The 16,847-nt window shown below is 35.5% G+C and overlaps 5 protein-coding genes across 5 annotated transcripts, besides 3 other annotated features; 4 read left to right on the plus strand and 1 right to left on the minus strand.

Moving 5' to 3' along the window:
* Positions 1 to 130: 130 nt before the first annotated feature.
* Positions 131 to 220: a sequence feature (Protein overlapping with rRNA (EV154DRAFT_558540, KAI7896198.1) was converted to a misc_feature.).
* Positions 221 to 277: 57 nt separating this feature from the next.
* Positions 278 to 306: a sequence feature (Protein overlapping with rRNA (EV154DRAFT_558540, KAI7896198.1) was converted to a misc_feature.).
* Positions 307 to 390: 84 nt separating this feature from the next.
* Positions 391 to 667: a sequence feature (Protein overlapping with rRNA (EV154DRAFT_558540, KAI7896198.1) was converted to a misc_feature.).
* Positions 668 to 1,442: 775 nt separating this feature from the next.
* EV154DRAFT_598487 (cytochrome P450) lies at positions 1,443 to 3,443 on the plus strand. Its single transcript, XM_051607051.1, has 7 exons — positions 1,443 to 1,805; positions 1,877 to 1,929; positions 1,987 to 2,259; positions 2,288 to 2,446; positions 2,513 to 2,761; positions 2,818 to 3,016; positions 3,088 to 3,443. The coding sequence occupies exons 1-7, from the start codon at positions 1,729 to 1,731 to the stop codon at positions 3,275 to 3,277; spliced, it is 1,200 nt and encodes a 399-aa protein (XP_051462613.1). The 5' UTR covers positions 1,443 to 1,728; the 3' UTR covers positions 3,278 to 3,443.
* Positions 3,444 to 4,229: 786 nt separating this feature from the next.
* On the plus strand, positions 4,230 to 6,715 carry EV154DRAFT_547536 (cytochrome P450). The gene is made up of 7 exons (XM_051604761.1): positions 4,230 to 4,291; positions 4,352 to 4,751; positions 4,832 to 4,884; positions 4,945 to 5,415; positions 5,478 to 5,726; positions 5,784 to 5,982; positions 6,056 to 6,715. Exons 2-7 carry the CDS (start codon positions 4,381 to 4,383, stop codon positions 6,237 to 6,239), a joined length of 1,527 nt encoding a protein of 508 aa, XP_051462614.1. The 5' UTR covers positions 4,230 to 4,291; positions 4,352 to 4,380; the 3' UTR covers positions 6,240 to 6,715.
* Positions 6,716 to 7,046: 331 nt separating this feature from the next.
* EV154DRAFT_456382 (cytochrome P450) lies at positions 7,047 to 9,044 on the plus strand. Its single transcript, XM_051597376.1, has 6 exons — positions 7,047 to 7,458; positions 7,521 to 7,573; positions 7,635 to 8,105; positions 8,178 to 8,426; positions 8,489 to 8,687; positions 8,752 to 9,044. Exons 1-6 carry the CDS (start codon positions 7,088 to 7,090, stop codon positions 8,951 to 8,953), a joined length of 1,545 nt encoding a protein of 514 aa, XP_051462615.1. The 5' UTR covers positions 7,047 to 7,087; the 3' UTR covers positions 8,954 to 9,044.
* Positions 9,045 to 11,903: 2,859 nt separating this feature from the next.
* On the plus strand, positions 11,904 to 13,855 carry EV154DRAFT_492684 (cytochrome P450). The gene is made up of 6 exons (XM_051599700.1): positions 11,904 to 12,288; positions 12,380 to 12,432; positions 12,494 to 12,964; positions 13,050 to 13,298; positions 13,360 to 13,558; positions 13,623 to 13,855. The coding sequence occupies exons 1-6, from the start codon at positions 11,918 to 11,920 to the stop codon at positions 13,804 to 13,806; spliced, it is 1,527 nt and encodes a 508-aa protein (XP_051462616.1). The 5' UTR covers positions 11,904 to 11,917; the 3' UTR covers positions 13,807 to 13,855.
* Positions 13,856 to 14,321: 466 nt separating this feature from the next.
* EV154DRAFT_411833 (uncharacterized protein) lies at positions 14,322 to 16,158 on the minus strand (the record flags this gene model as incomplete). The annotated part of the gene is made up of 7 exons (XM_051595484.1): positions 14,322 to 14,359; positions 14,418 to 14,852; positions 14,976 to 15,177; positions 15,237 to 15,335; positions 15,407 to 15,608; positions 15,674 to 15,864; positions 15,937 to 16,158. Coding segments are annotated over 7 exons (1,389 nt in total), but the record flags the coding sequence as incomplete, so codon positions are not given.
* Positions 16,159 to 16,847: the final 689 nt, after the last annotated feature.

Raw genomic sequence — 16,847 nt, forward strand, 5'->3', positions numbered from 1 at the left:
ACTTTATTTTATAAGCAACAGTACTTTGCTCAAAGAGCTTGCTCAAAGAGTTACCTTCTTTAAATTTCAGTCCTACTTTCACCTATTAAAAAATGAACATTTTTGAAGTTACAGAATAAAGTCATCGCGAATGGTCGAAACCTTTGGAATCGTAAGTACTTTTGTTGCTTTAGTGCATTCGCGTTCCACTGCCGATAAGTATGGAAGAAAGCATAACATGGTATTTGTTACTGTCAGATCAAAACTAAATAGCGATGACATTTTCTTAGTTTAAAAGCAGTTTGGTGAAAACAAAGTAGCCGAACAGTAAAATGTGTATTCCCAACTGTTAATCTTTATCAGAAGCGTGCTATGAAGGAATAGCCTAATTTATGGGAAACTGATTATAAGTGTCAATCTGATCCTAAATTCTAAGAATGCAAATGCCCTGCATTGTTATTTATTGTCACTACCTCCTCGTGTCGGGATCGGCCTGCTGCCTTCCTTGGATGTAGTAGCCGTTTTTAAGGCCCCCTCTCCGGAGTCGAACCCTAATTCCCCGCTACCATTGTACGCATTGGAAGGCGGTGGTAACACAATGGAAGACAATAATACCATACTACAACATACCCTTGAAGATGCCCAATTTATCGAAAGTTTAACCGTTCCTCGCAAAAACAAGAACTGAAAAGATATTTTCAACAAAGGGAAACCAAAAGGTTGTTTCAAGTTGTATAAGTCATCATATAGTTTAAAATCGTCATACAGTTTAGAATTGTCATATTATCATATCCAACGACGAAAGAAACAGAAAAAAAAACTAAAATGAAATTATACATATTTTTTTTTATTGTAATCTGTCTTTGCCTATTGTAACTTCACAGGCCAAACAATTAGTTTAAGTCTCAAATTGTATGAAAAACAAAGCGTTTTGTTTGCATCAGACATAAATTGGCATAGTTTAATAAGTGCAGGTACGGATACATTAGTTGCATCTGTTGTGCTAACTGAATCAGGAAAAAAAACTCTTCTGTCCCCAGAAGCTACATGTTAATTACACCAAAAATGAGTTGTCCTCTAGAATAGACCATCCTTTGATAGAGATGATCAAAACAGGAAGCAATAGCCTAAATTCTTCATAAATCCGCGTACAGTATTCATTAGTTTCTAACATTGAAGCATGGTCGACTTTTTCCTGAATAGCAATAAGTACCGAATTAAACGGGTCGCCTTTTGCATTCTGTGGGACATACATAATAAGTTAAGCAATGGTGGGACAAGCAGTTAACTACGCGCTAACCTAATTCACATTTATTGTGTGATGGGTACTGAAGCACGAACTCTCACATGGCTGAGAATCAAAGATTTACTTGATTCAGAATCTATTTTTGTCAAAATTTCGAGCGAAAAAGTGCTTTTTTATTTTATTTTTCCTCCTTCTTTTGTTGTCACGTAATGAATAGAGTTGAACAGGGGAAATATTTGGCTCCTGTTGTTGTTGGAACAACCGCAGCCTTATACCTCTCTTACAAGATTTTATATACCTTACTTCACAAAACAAATACGTATATTAAAGAAATTCCAGTACCTAGCTCTGCTTATCCTTATGTAGGACATATGTTTTCTCTGGGAGATATGCCGGCTGAAAAAGTTTCGGAATGGCATAAAGAGCTTGGTCCAATTATTAAATTTCATATGGGTGTTCAAACTTGAGTCTCGATTGACAGTCCGGAATTGGCGCACAAAGTCATGGTGACAAACGGCAGTAAAACCTCGCATAGAACTGAAAATGGATTCTTATTTGAAATGTATAGTTTTGGGGGAATGTAAGAAATAAAAAACATGAACACAAAGCTCGACATTTTTGTTAAATTCTGATTGTTTTTGATTCCTCCAGGGGAGTTGTGCACTCACAACCAAATGCTTCCTGGAAGAAGGTAAGAGCAGCAGGTAACAAAACCAAGCGATGCATTTATATTTAAGTATTTAATGCCGTATAATATATAGTTTCTGCAGCTATTGCGCCTTCGCAAATTGAGCTTTACATGGATTCCATCAGATACCAAGCAAAACAATTGGTCGATACACTTATGGATACATCTGACAAGACTAAAGGAGGTATCTTTCCTTTTAAGGATTTGCAATTGTATGTAATGAACACTGTCACATCAATTGCATTTGGAAGAACTTTTTCTACTAAAGACGACCCAACGTTCATCGAGGTATCTGGAACAATTGATGAAGGATTTAAGCTTAGTGGTGTAGACTATGATTTGGCCAGTTTTTACTATTTTCGATTATTTTAAAGGTGCTCGGAAAATTCCCAGTCGACATTTGACCGAAAGACGCGATCCTGTCTTTGGAAACTTGATTAAAAAAGCACATCATGCCAATGGACCAAACCTTGTTAAATATTTAAAAGAAAATGGCTACGAGTTATCTGAGAAAGAGACTCTAGTTGTCTTTTGTAAGTTCAAAAAAAAAGAAAGCTCCAAGATTTCAATCTAATTTTTTTATGTCTACTGCTTTATAGCGGATTTAACATCATCAGGAACAGACACAAATTCAGTATATTTATGCTGGACAATCGCCATCATGTGCAACCATCGTGAGGTTCAGAAAAAAATAGCTGCTGAAATTGATGACTTTATTGCACGGAATGGTCGTCTGCCTCTTTATAGTGAAAGACTGGAGTTACCTTTTTGTATCTCTGCTATGAAGGAATGTATGAGATACAAGCCTATCACAACATTTGGTATTCCTCACTTCTCAATCGAAGAGAGTAAGTTCATTTATTTACCTAGTCTCTATTTAATCTCATTTTTTTTCGATTTTTAGTTGAAGTTGATGGGTACATTATTCCTAAGGGCGTTACTATAACCTCCAACATGATGAGTATGCACAAGAATTCGGAATTCTACCCCGATAGGCCTGACGAATTTGTCCCTGAAAGATTTATGAATGCTCTAGAAATGACAGATGCTGCTTCTAAGGGTAAAGTAGAAGACCGTGATCATTTTAATTTTGGATGGGAAAGGTAAAAAAATATTTTTTGTACAAAAAAGAAATGCTAACCGTACTCCTTAATTTTTTTTTTTCTAAAAAAAGACGTATTTGCCCTGCAATCCATATGGCTGAAGTAGAAACGTTTATTGGATTTGTTGAACTTATGTCTCAATGTTTTATTGAAACTGGAGAGGATGGTATGCCTAGGATTGACAAAGCTGAAAACGGGGGTCTTACCATTATACCATCTCCCTACAAAGTCAAATTTACGAAGCGCAAAAATCAAATTTGATCAGTCTAAAGAAAAATTACTAAAGCATAAATAAAGAGCGTATTTTATTATTATTGCGGGAATCTATATTAGTGTAAGCGCAAAATTAGTGAAAAATTACGCTAAACTCATTATTTTCTAGCATTAAATTCCTATAAGCGTGTATCAATAAATCTGTTATCTTATCCAATTACCTTCTAAGTACAACTGAATAACACAAATTTTTTAGAATTTTTCAAGTGTTTTTTGTTTTATGCTTAATTATATAAGTAACTCAAACCTTAGTGGGGATCAAATACATCTGGCGGTAGGAATAACCTCCATCAATTTTTTGATTTATAATATGAAGCGCAAATTTATTAACCAAAATTATAGTTGCAAACTTCTATTACTTAATGATATTTAATAGCTGTATTTTTTTCCTTTCGAGTTAAACATATTTTGGAATTCACCCATGTTCCCTTCGACGGTGTCAGAGAATTGACATGATAGCTTTCGGGCATAAAAACCGTACAATTAAGTTTTTATTTGGCGTAATTCACACACTATTGGATCTCTAGTTTTTAGTAACATGGGCTGTTACGTATAAATTATATATGATAAGCAGCAGTTACCGCAAATAGAATACAATTTCTATACATAGGGATTTCAGCCATGGCGGAAGAGAAACTAAAATATTTAATTATATATGCATCGGGCACGAGATCATGGATTTAAACAAGGCTTAGTATTCGGGCTTTACTCTAGTGACGTAGGTTAAGATGATGAAAATAAGATACTTTATTTTATAATGATTGTTTGGAGTATTTATAGTCTATGAATAACCGCTACAGATGAAATAATTATACGTGTTAGTGTAAGCGAAGATACTTATAGAGTACCGCGGTCTTGACGACGCAGTAAGCAGTCAGTGATACGAAAATGGGAGTTCAGAGTTTTACATGACGTTTAAAGAAACGTTTTTTTTTTTCGTACGATGGGAGCTGTAATTTTTAAAGTTTGCGCAGTTCTCGTGTGCTACCCACATAGGCCTTGGTTTGTGTTTCAAACTAATATATATATGTATCTGTTAATTTCTGATTTTCATTTATCTAGTTTAACACTCTTTCACTCATTATTACATTATGAATAAAGCTGAACAAGGTAAAGCTTTGGCTCCTGTTGTTGTTGGTACAGCCGCAGCCTTATATCTCTCTTATAAGATTTTTCACTCCCTACTTTACAAAAACAATAAGTATATCAAAGAAATCCCAGTGCCTGGCTCTTCTTATCCTTATGTAGGACATATGTTTTCTTTGGGAGATATGCCAGCCGAGAAGATTTCACAATGGCATAAGGAGCTTGGTCCAATTATCAAATTTCGTATGGGTGTTCAAACTTGGGTTTCGATTGACAGTCCAGAATTGGCGCACAAAGTCATGGTAACAAACGGCAGCAAAACATCACATAGAACTGAAAATGAATTCATGTTTCATATGTATAGCTTTGGAGGAAAGTAAGTAGAAAACGATAATAGCAAAACACAAGAAAAAAAAGCTCACACGATTAATCTGATTACTTATTCTATTGTATTAGAGGTATTGTCAACTCACAACCAAACGCTGCATGGAAGAAAGCAAGAGCAGCAGGTATATAAACAAAATACTAAATTATTTTTATACTGTTAATTAACTTTATAATTCATATAGTTGCCGCAGCTATTGCGCCTTCTGAAATTGAGCTTTATATGACCTCTATCCAGAATCAAGCAAAACAACTGGTAGATACACTTATGGATTCATCTGACAAGACGAAAGCTGGTATATTTCCATTCAAAGATTTACAATTGTATGTTATGAATACTGTCACGTTGATTGCATTTGGAAGAACCTTTCCTACTAGAGATGACCGTAAATTTATTGAGATATCGGAAACAATTGACGAGGGTTTTAAGCTCAGTGGTGTAGACTATGATTTGGCAAATTATTTGCCTGTTTTCACCATTTACGATTATTTTAAAGGCGTTCGAAAAATTCTCAACCGACACTTGATAGAAAAACGCAATCCTGTCTATGGCAGCTTGATTAAAGATGCACATTATACTGATGGGCCAAATCTTGTAAAGTATTTGGATGATCATGGTTATGGTTTATCTAAAGAAGAAACAATGGTTATCTTTTGTAAGTTATGTATAAAAAAATTCAGCATTAGCATCTAACATGTTTCGTTTTCATTAAATTAGCTGATTTAACAGGAGCAGGTACAGATACAAACTCGGTGTATTTATGTTGGACTATCGCAATCATGTGCCACCACCCAGAGGTTCAGAAAAAAATAGCGGCTGAAATTGACGACTTTATTGAAAGAAATGATCGTCTTCCTCTTTTCAGCGAAAGGTTGCAGTTGCCTTTCTGTATCTCAGCTATGAAGGAATGCATGAGATTTAAACCGGTTACGGCATTCGGTATTCCTCATTTGGCTATTGACGATAGTAAGCTTATGCAACTACCTATTTCTTTCATGACTGATTTATGTATTTTTATTGTAGTTGAAGTCGATGGCTATATAATTCCCAAGGGCGCTACCATTATTCCAAACATGATGAGTATGCATAAGAATTCAGAATTTTATCCAGACAGACCTGACGAATTTGTGCCCGAAAGATTTATGAATGCACTCGAAACATCGTCTGCTGCATCTAAGGGTAAACTGGAAAACCGAGATCATTTTAACTTTGGATGGGGAAGGTAAAAAAGTTTTTTTTTGTATGAGATATAAATGTTGACCATGCTTTATATATATATACATAAAAATACAAAGACGTATTTGTCCTGCAATCCATATGGCTGAAGTAGAAACGTTTATTGGATTTATTGAATTGATGTCTCGATGCTTTATTGAACCTGGTGAGGATGGCATGCCTAACATCAACAAAGCAGACAATGGAGGCATTGCTATTTTACCACTTCCTTACAAAGTCAAATTTACAAATCGCAAAAATTAAACTTTGATCACTTCTAACGGAATTTACTAAAGTATAATCAAAGAAGCAACAACTACTACTTTTCAATGAAACAATAAAACTAAAAAGTGATTGAAGCTTTACTTCTGTCGCTTAAGTTAAAAACAACTTCAAAATATTTCTATTCGAATCCAAACCTGCAAATTATAATCTACCCATGGAAAACGTAATAATGTTTAAGACTAAATACAAAACTATGTCTAAAGTGGACCTTCATCGACCTTTTGAATATTTAAATTCTTTAATAAAACATCAGGATTCTTTGTTGAGATCTGATGTCAACGTACCCGTACGGTTACCAAGTTGAACGTAAATGTTAGTGCAAGTCTACCCAGATTTCTTTTTGGAGCGAATCACACCTTATCAAACAATGTCTAACTTTGAAACTGTTAGTCATCACACACTAACCTTAGATACAGCAGGATTAGTATTGGCATTGGTCAAATCTTACTTTCCGCCCACAAAGGTTCCGACAATGTTACCAAAATTATTGAAAAAGTGTAACAGACTTTGACCGTCCGCTTACCTATTTTTTTTTTTTTTTTTTTTTTTTTTTTTGTTATTATTTATCGGCCCTATACTAGGGATCTAAAAACGCCTGATTATTGATGTGCCACTTTACTCAAAACGTGTTTTTGTCAATCTCTCAAACGAAGTAAAATCTTCACAAGGGCCAATCGACTTTAAGGTTTGTGCAATGTTTACATTGTGCAACATATGTATACATTTGATATGTTCCACAACGATAGTATAAAAACCTAATCTTTTTTCTTCACTTTGTTCGTCTCTCTCTCTTCCTTTCACTCACCTCCCGTTTGTTTTGTTACATTATGATTAAAGTGGAACAAGGCAAGGCTTTAGCTCCTGTTATTGCTGGTACAACTGTAGCCTTATACCTCTCTTATAAGATTTTTCTCTCCTTGCTTCACAAAAAAAATAAGTACGCCAAAAAAATCCCAGTGCCTGGCTCTTCTTATCCTTATGTAGGCCACATGTCCTCTTTGGGGGATATGCCAGCCGAGACAATTTCCCAATGGCATAAGGAGCTTGGTCCAATTATCCAATTTCGTATGGGTGTTCAAACTTGGGTTTCCATTGATAGTCCAGAATTAGCCCATAAAGTAATGGTGACAAATGGTAGCAAAGCTTCACATAGAAATGAAAACGAATTTTCGTACAAATTGTCCAGCTTTGGAGGGAAGTAAGTAATATATATATATATGAAGGTCGCACAAGAAATCTAAATAATTTCTATCGCATTAGGGGGATTGTGAACTCACAACCAAATCCTGCTTGGAAAAAAGCACGAGCAGCAGGTACCACAAAATATCAAACTTTTTTTTTCACCAAAGTCGACTAACTGTATATATTGCGCAGTCACTGCTGCTATTGCGCCTTCGCAAATAGAGCTTCACATGGCTTCTATCCAGAAGCAAGCCAAAAAATTGGTGGATACACTTATAGAAACATCTAAAAAAACCAAAGCCGGTTCTTTCCCATTCAAAGATTTACAGCTTTACGTAATGAACACTGTCACATTGATTGCATTTGGAAGAACCTTTCCTACTAGAGACGACCCTAAATTCATCGAGATATCGGAAACAATCGACGAGGGCTTTAAACTCAGTGGTGTAGACTATGATTTGGCAAACTACTTACCTATTTTTGCCATCTACGATTATTTTAAAGGTGTTCGAAGTATTCTCAAACGATTTTTGAAAGAAAGACGCGACCCTCTCTTCCGTGGATTGATTGACGATGCATATCATACCGATGGACCAAATCTTGTCAAATATTTGAAAGAAAATGGCTATGATTTGTCTGAGGAAGAAACAATGGTTATCTTTTGTAAGTTACAAAGCAATCAAATTAAAAAATCAACACTTTCATATCTGACCTGTTTTATTTTGGTTGTGTTAGCGGATTTAATTTCCGCAGGAACAGATACAAATTCATTGTATTTGTGCTGGACGATAGCTATCATGTGCCGTCATCCAGAGGTTCAGTTGAAGATTGCTGCAGAAATCGATGACTTTGTTAAACGAAATGGTCGCTTGCCTCTTTTCAGTGAAAGATTGGAGTTGCCATTTTGTATCTCTGCTATGAAGGAATGTATGAGATACAAGCCAATTACGGCATTCGGTATTCCTCATTTGGCTATTGACGATAGTAAGTGTATATATTTAGCTCCTTTTCTATATGACTAATTACCTTTTCCATTTGGTTTTTAGTTGAAGTTGATGGATATATTATTCCTAAAGGTGCTACTATTATTTCGAACATGATAAGTATGCATCAAAATTCGGAATTTTATACAGACAGACCCAACGAATATGTTCCTGAAAGATTTCTGGAAAAGTTAGAAACATCGTCCGCCTCATCGAAGGGTAAAGTAGAGGACCGCGATCATTTCAACTTCGGATGGGGAAGGTAATTTAATTCGTCTTATGCAAAATACAAATGCTGACCATGCTATTATTTTTTAAAAAAATAGACGTATTTGTCCTGCAATCCATATGGCTGAAGTAGAAACGTTTATTGGATTTGTTGAATTGATGTCTCGATGCTTTATTGAACCTGGTGAGGATGGTATGCCTAACATTGACATAGCTGAAAATGGTGGTGTCTCCATATTACCATCTCCTTATAAAGTCAAATTTACAGATCGCTCATTGATTGACCCAACACAAAATTAAAAAAACTAATGATTATTTATCTCAAAAATGTTTCAAAGAAAAACGATTAAGGGTTAATCTCAAACCTGGCTTTCGTTTAACAGTAACTGTGTATATCTATGGTTTTGTATAACCTGTCTTGATTAGATTTCACACTATTTTAGAAGATGTAAAGAATAATAGCTCTTAAATTCCAAAATTATGCTTTATTTTTCTCTGTAGCTTCATTTTTTAGATGTACTAAGTGCTTTACAAAAAAAAAACATCTGGCTCAACTCATTCTTTTTGGGTAACATCATGTGCAATCGTTAGAAAATACTATACCAGATTAGCTTGGTTTTATGTCATCATTAGTTATTAATCACCGGGCTTATAAGAAGGAGGACAATCGTATCTCAATTTCATGGGTAAACCATAGGCATCAATCATGCGTCCAAAAACACCTTTTGTATGAAGAGACAAGACGGTCGCATGAGATAGCAATAGGTAAAGTAATTTTATTTTAAGCCGGAGAAATATAAGATTCATCAGGTTTAATCAATAATAGAGCTTCGATTTGTGCATTTCTTTGGGATTTAGTTAATTCTTTATCCTCAAGAATAGCATATGCTGACTTAAATTTAGCAAATTTAAATACACAGAATTTGGTAATTGTCTATCTGCGTTCCAGTATTAGCTTGTAATGACAGTGAAGCATATTTTATGGGAAACAAAAATCGATCGTCTTATGAAGTTTAGACGGTATAGCATGTCAATCGACGTAAAGACTTATGTATTTTTTGAATCAAGTGATGGTCTACACATACAGAGAGGTCTAGACATTTACCTTAAATCGGTTTCACAGTTTTTGGGTTTTTTTCCACCTCTTTGAATCTACACTCATTTTGCCAGGCTTGCTCCTATTGTGCTACATTCAACCGTAGAATGATGGGACAACCAGCGGACACTTGCAACGTGTAGGGATCTCTTTTGTGAACGAGTTTAAAATGAAAAGCTCCCGCAAGCTTAATACAGAAATCGCTGGGCTTGCGAGCTGGTCCCAAGAGCTCCGACAGCCCCACTATTCTTCAGGATTCTTATTTCCAACAAACCTGACTGTTAAATGCTGCCGCCCAGGTATTAATATTATTCCTCAACTCCTCTATGGCGTGTCACATACCAGTTTAACCATGATATCATGGTCTCAACTATCATATCTTTGTCTAGCAATCATCTCAATGTTACATATATCGTATCACTAACTAGTCATTATGCTAACGTCTCAACTACATAATACGGAACATTCATAACTAAAGATTACCAAATGGTATAAATACCAGAGCAACTTATGTGTTAAATAAAGAATTATATGACAACAGATATATTTCTCTTTAGTTCATTTCGTTTAAAGACTATGCATAGAAGATTAATTAATTTTTTCTCTCTCTTCTATTACGCGCAGCGTCTCAATGATGGCAGCAGTACAACCTCATTACTCACGTGAATATTTGCTCTTGTTTAAAGAAGCACTAGCTGTTATAAAAGATACATATTTTATCAGTGCTTGCACAGCTATAAACACGAAAATCGTTATTTTTATGCCACAAAAGCTCATAGCATAACTAAAGCATTCAAGTAAACGTGTTTATTGCCATTTTTCACTCAGTCGGACTTTTTTGATAGGCACCATGAGTAGAAACGTTATGAACTCACTATACGGCTTGGGTCAGTGACGTTTCACCATGACACAGTCAAGGGATGTGGAGTGAACAAGACCCTCAAACTGCTTTTCATTTTAAGGATATTCAATTAAGAGAGAGTAATGAGAGTCGTATATTATAATAAAGTAAAGGTATCATGTAGTTTTGTCAACATTGTTTTTCCTCCAAGAATACAAGGCACTATATATTGGTTTGGGAAAACAACCCAATTAAAAGATATAGCCAATGCTGTTATTCAAGCTCATTCATAGTCATTTTTTCTGTGTTGTGTCTTCTTTACATATTCATTTATTGGGTCGTGAACAGACTTATTAAACAAATGTTACAGTCCCACTTCAACATTTCAAGTTCCTTCATGCAACGTTTTTTTATAGAAAGATCGTAGTTATTTTACATTATTATTTAGGTGGATAGATGGAGTGTCTCATACTCTTTTAGAAAAACAAGCAGCGGGATCTTTAATCGCATATTTATCCTCAAAGATCAGTGATGAATATTCCTCACAGCACCGTATGATATATGTCCTTTTACGTCTGTCGGGTATAGAAATCTCAGTATAGATGTCAGGTAATGTTATGTTAGGGGGGTCAATGTCTGAACTGGGACGGTTTATCCAGCCCCAAAAAATGTATATTTGAACATGATAAATAAGTGTCTATTCCTGGATGTGTTACGCAGCTACGCTAAAGTTAATCAAAACTCGATTCTGTAGCCATAGCCAAATCGTTCTGACCTTAATTTAAAACTCTTAAAAATCAGGGATCAAGCATACCCATAAATGTTGTAAGAGCATCATTGCACTTAATGCTTTCGAAGATTGTTCGAGCTTTTTTTTTATTAAGTAGATCCACCAACAGCTAAATCTGAAATACATGATCATCACATGAAGAGTATATGCATGAAAAACAGTCCCCATGAATGTAAATTTACCTCCTCGCACAGAAGTGTAGTTAATGTTACCATAATGCTGCTGAAGGTAGGACACATACTTTAGTACCCGCTAATCTAAAATTGTTGTTGTTGCTACAGTGTGATGCGTGTTTGATTACGAATATAATAGTTACTGACTATCGAAGCTATATTCTATCTACAGTTTATTCTGATCAATGTTTTGTGCAAAACAGGTAGTTTAATAGATGATGTATACCCAGCTTGGAGATTTGTATAATGTTTATCTTGTACTACACAAATGTTAATCGATCAGTTTCACAAAAAAGCATAAAACCCAGAATTTATTTTTTGCTTTTTTTTTTGTTTATCCTTCTTTCTCTCTCTTAGTTACATTATGATTCAAGTCGAACAGGCCAAAACTTTGGCTCCGGTTGTTGCCAGTACAACTGTAGCTTTGTACTTATCTTACAAGATCATACAGTCTTTACTTCATGACAAAAAGAAGTTTACTAAAGAAATTCCAGTCCCTGGCTCTTCTTTGCCTTATGTGGGCCACATGTTCTCTTTAGGAAATATGCCTTTTGAGACAGTCTCCCAATGGCATAAAAATCTTGGCCCAATCATCCAATTTCATATGGGTGTTCAAACTTGGGTTTCCATCGATAGTCCAGATTTGGCACACAAAGTTATGGTGACTAACGGAAGCAAAAGTTCACAAAGAAATGAAAGTGAGTTTGGTTTTAATTTGTACAGTTTTGGAGGAAAGTAAGTTAAACACACAACGGTACCCAAAAATAATAAATAAAACACAAAGGAGATCGCATAACTAATTTAAAACAAAAATTTATTGCCCCAGAGGTATTGTGCACTCACAGCCGAACGCTGCCTGGAAGAAAGCCAGAGGTGCAGGTAACACGTAACATTGATCGACTTTAAAAAAATTGATTAACGTTATACATTGTATACATAGTCGCTGCAGCTATTGCTCCTTCACAGATTGATCTTCACATGTCTTCTATTCAGAATGAGGCCAGAAAGTTGGTAGATATACTTATAGATACCTCTGATAAGACTAAGGCAGGTATCTTTCCGTTTCAAGATTTGCAACTGTACATTATGAACACTGTCACATTGATTGGGTTAGGAAAGAGCTTTCCTAATAAAGACGATCCAAAGTTTATCGAGTTAGCACATACAATTGACGAAGCTTTTAGACTTAGTGGTGTGGATTTTGATTTGGCTAGCTATTTGCCAATTTTTATTATCTATGATTACTTTAAAGGTGTTCGACAAACATTTAAGCATTTTGTAACGGAAATACGCGACCCTATGTTTGATGCCTTAATTAAAGAAGCATACGATGCCGAAGGACCTAACCTTGTCAAGTATCTAAAGGAAAATAACTATGATTTATCTGAGGAAGAAACTATGGTTATCCTTTGTAAGATTTCAGACAAAACAAATATTAACATTGCCATCTGATAAAAAGTATTTTATTCTTACTTTTTTTTTTTTTGCTAAATTAGCGGATATAATTGGCGCTGGAACAGACACGAATTCTGTGTATCTATGTTGGACAATTGGCATTATGTGTCATTATCCAGAGGTTCAGGTGAAAATTGCTGCTGAAATTGATAACTTTATCGAGCGTCATGGTCGTCTTCCTTCTTTCAGTGACAGATTAGAATTACCCTTTTGTGTCTCTACCATGAAAGAATGCATGAGATATAAGCCAATCACGGCTTTTGGCATCCCTCATTTAGCTAATGACGACAGTAGGTTTATTTATTTATCTCCTTGGCATATGTAATAACTTTTTTATACTCTTGATTCTAGTTGAGGTGGATGGCTATATCATTCCCAAGGGTGCCACTATTATCTCCAACATGATGAGTATGCACAAAAATCCAGAGGCTTACCCAGACAGACCCAATGAATTCGTTCCTGAGAGATTTATGAATGCTTTGGAAACGTCTTCTGCTGCATCCAAGGGTAAAGTAGAAGACCGTGATCATTTCAATTTTGGATGGGGAAGGTAATTTTATTCGTCTTATGCAAAATACAAATGCTGACCATGCTTTTTTTCTAAAAAAAAACAGACGTATTTGCCCTGCAATTCATATGGCTGAAGTAGAAACGTTTATTGGATTTGTTGAATTGATGTCTCGATGCTTTATTGAACCTGGTGAGGATGGTATGCCTGACATCAACAAAGCTGAAAATGGTGGTATATCTATTCTGCCATCTCCTTACAAGGTTAAATTTATAAATCGTAAAAACTAACAATAAAATAATTCCTTTAAGGTATTAAGACCAGGATTTAAATACAAAACTGTGCGTAAAGGAGAGATCTGTCTTATTGAGTTCAGACTTTAAATGGAGCAGTATTTTAAAAAAATTGAGGTTGTACTAAGAATCAGATATATAACTAGGTTATGGAAAGAGAGAATCCTTTGACTATTGATTGATTTATATATATGTAGAACAATGCTGCAGGTCTAAATTGTTCATCAATAAGTCCAAGGTTGACTAAGCAAGATATGGGGGTATTGTCCTTTGTGTCATTGTCTTATGAACCACAAAAATTGTATTTATCAAAAGGCCATTTTTTTAATCAACACAAAGCTTTTGCCGTCACCCTTTTTTTTATATGAGAAAAGAGAAGCGGTAATCAAAATGATATATAAAAAAAGGGGAGTATGGGGATGATTGCTATTCACATATTTACAATCTTGTCTCTACATTAATAATAGACGGTTAAAAGGTGCTGCTTTTTGCAATTAAATGCAACGAAATACTTACTTGTATTCGTCGAGATTATCAAATGTTAGTATGACTACAAAAAACAAATTTAATTACCTGTTAAGACATGTTATAGATTGAATTTATCTTACCTAAATCCCGTTTTGTAAGAGCCTTTTTAGTCAGCGGACAGATATTTCTTTTTCCTTCCCAATTTGTTAGACATCGAGTCCAGCTGTCATATCCCATCACATGTCCATATTTTGAAATGGCGGGTTTGATCACCTGCTCTAATGTGATTGGGTCTACAAAGCCAGGTAAAGGACACATCGGATCTGTCTCTTCCGTTTCATTGTGCCATGATCCACTTGTAGCCAATCCAGACTCAATGGCCGCTGCCGTCGGTCTTCGTGCTCGTTTGCTCTTTCTTTGACCATTTTCATCTTCTTCATCTCGAGCAGCTCGTGTTGAATAGTTTCCAGAGAAATCATCATCAAACAAGTTGGAGTCCTCGTCACTATCACTGTCTGCGAAACGTGATCGACGTTTTCGTGTACCTGCTTTGGCGGGTTGTCGTCGTCCTTTGCCTTTGCCGGTTGTTATTGTTGGTGTGTTTGTAGCACTAGCAGTGCTCGTTGCAGTAGGTTTCTCTTCCTGAGCATCAATTAAAAGCTCAGGTTTGACCTCCATAGGTTCCTTCTTGATTCGACGTGGTGAGGCTGTGGAAGGTCCGCTCTCGTCCGCAGGATCTGAGTTGGAAGCGTGTTTGGAATGGGTACGAAACGTTTTTTTGATTTGTCCATCAGCGCTTTTTTTATCAAACAAGTAATGCGCTTTACCACGCTCATCAAGCACATAATTAGGATCATTGATGGTTTGTGTCTCGACTAAAAGTCTATAAAAGTTGGAACACTTTAGAAAAGAAAAGACGTGAGTTTCTGATACAGCTATTCTAATCATGCAAGATGTACCTGGTAGCCAACTCTTCCAGGAATAGTCATAGAAAATAATCCCCATTGACCATTTGCACCGACATCAGCTAATCTGTCAAAGAACATTTTTTTCTCAGGCTAAAAAAGAAAAGAAAAAGAAACTTAATGTTTAGTCGATAGCTCCTAGGCGTTTGTAGAACTACTTTTACCTCGTCCCACTGTCCTTTACGTTGTACTTCACCAGGCGCATTGAATCGATAATAGTAACTGTTAGGATTTTGATCAATCATTTGGTAAGCCTTAATACGGGCCTGTGACCATCCTTCAAAGGCCTTTTCAGGATCAATTTGATTATTTTGGAATTGCTCCAAAGCCTCATCTAGACCTAATCTGCCACACATACGATATTGTCTGTAAAAAAAAAAGCCATTGTTTAACATATATGTTTGTACTAAAAAAACAAGATAATAACTCACTTTTTGGCTTGATCATTGGTTGTTTTCTTTAAAGTAACTGATCTCTTTTTTAAGAGCTGTTCGTAAGCGGTCCGCTGTTCAGAAGTCATCAAAGGTGCATAACTTTCTTCTTCTTTGGCGTATTTCAATGAAATAGCTTTACGAATGTCACACAAATACGCCGGTTTTGTTAGACGATAAATAACCTCATCCTGTTATAAATAAAGATTACTTTGGCATTGAATGATAGTTTTCTTCTTATCTTTTTTCAGTTATGATCTTACTTCGTCTCCATTGCAGTCTTTGAGACACTCTAAAATCTCTTCGTCACATACGTAATCAAACATTTTTCTGATCTTGGCAGATTTTCTGATATTCTCACGTCTTTCATAAGCTGCAAATTGTCTTTGCTGAAGTGCCACACGCTGAGCTATAATTTCCCGTTCCTCCACTGTCACCTCTTCATTAAAGAAGTTGTCTTTTTTAACAATGTCTATTTTTTTGCTGAAATAATAAAAAAAGAATGGGGAGTGTGAGAGGGTGCATTTAGTGAAAGGGTATTTAAGTTTAAGATATGGGCGGTACCTTTCTTCTAATAGACTTTGTGCCAATTCTTCTGCGGTATCTTTTTCTTTTTGATTACATTCTTTTAGGATCTCAGTTGTACGTAATGTGTTCTATTGACAAGTAAAGCCCCCTTTTTTTAGTAACAAAAGTGAAATATAGAATCCGTTTTTACACTGTTTTTCGTACCACCAGGCTGCTTATTTTCTTGGGTGTAATGTCGTACCACTTGGAAAACAAGCAGGTTGTATCCACCTCAAATTTTTTGGAGTCATCTACGGATGCGATGTATATCTGAAGATTTGTGCCTTCTACAAGTAAAGATCACCATAAATTGAGACCTCCAAAAAAAACGCGTGAAATAAAAGATAATGCATTTACCTTTTTCAGGAAAGAATCTTGACTTGGGTTCTTCTTCAACTACTACTTCTTCCTGTTTTTTCTTTCCCGTAGACATGGTTCCTATTTTTGTATTTTAAAAAAAAAAGAAAAAAGGAGAGAGAGAAATAGAGAGAGAGAGAGAGATATATATAAATCCTTAACAACAAATATAAGCATTTATTTGTTTGTCACTCAAAAAAGTGACTTCGAACAATTGTTTCATTCAATTGAACCAGAGGTTAATCCACTA

Source organism: Mucor mucedo (assembly GCF_025094135.1).
Source record: "Mucor mucedo strain NRRL 3635 chromosome Unknown EV154scaffold_6, whole genome shotgun sequence".
Classification (NCBI taxonomy): Eukaryota; Fungi; Mucoromycota; class Mucoromycetes; order Mucorales; family Mucoraceae; genus Mucor; species Mucor mucedo.

Coding starts and splice junctions, on each gene's coding strand:
- EV154DRAFT_598487 (XM_051607051.1), top strand. CDS start 1,729: ATGGTGACAAACGGCAGTAAAACCTCGCATAGAACTGAAAATGGATTC. Junction 2,447..2,512: donor AGAGACTCTAGTTGTCTTTT/GTAAGTTCAAAA, acceptor ACTGCTTTATAG/CGGATTTAACATCATCAGGA. Junction 2,762..2,817: donor TCACTTCTCAATCGAAGAGA/GTAAGTTCATTT, acceptor TTCGATTTTTAG/TTGAAGTTGATGGGTACATT.
- EV154DRAFT_547536 (XM_051604761.1), top strand. CDS start 4,381: ATGAATAAAGCTGAACAAGGTAAAGCTTTGGCTCCTGTTGTTGTTGGT. Junction 4,752..4,831: donor ATGTATAGCTTTGGAGGAAA/GTAAGTAGAAAA, acceptor CTATTGTATTAG/AGGTATTGTCAACTCACAAC. Junction 4,885..4,944: donor GAAGAAAGCAAGAGCAGCAG/GTATATAAACAA, acceptor TAATTCATATAG/TTGCCGCAGCTATTGCGCCT.
- EV154DRAFT_456382 (XM_051597376.1), top strand. CDS start 7,088: ATGATTAAAGTGGAACAAGGCAAGGCTTTAGCTCCTGTTATTGCTGGT. Junction 7,459..7,520: donor TTGTCCAGCTTTGGAGGGAA/GTAAGTAATATA, acceptor CTATCGCATTAG/GGGGATTGTGAACTCACAAC. Junction 8,688..8,751: donor TTCAACTTCGGATGGGGAAG/GTAATTTAATTC, acceptor TTAAAAAAATAG/ACGTATTTGTCCTGCAATCC.
- EV154DRAFT_492684 (XM_051599700.1), top strand. CDS start 11,918: ATGATTCAAGTCGAACAGGCCAAAACTTTGGCTCCGGTTGTTGCCAGT. Junction 12,433..12,493: donor GAAGAAAGCCAGAGGTGCAG/GTAACACGTAAC, acceptor TTGTATACATAG/TCGCTGCAGCTATTGCTCCT. Junction 13,559..13,622: donor TTCAATTTTGGATGGGGAAG/GTAATTTTATTC, acceptor AAAAAAAAACAG/ACGTATTTGCCCTGCAATTC.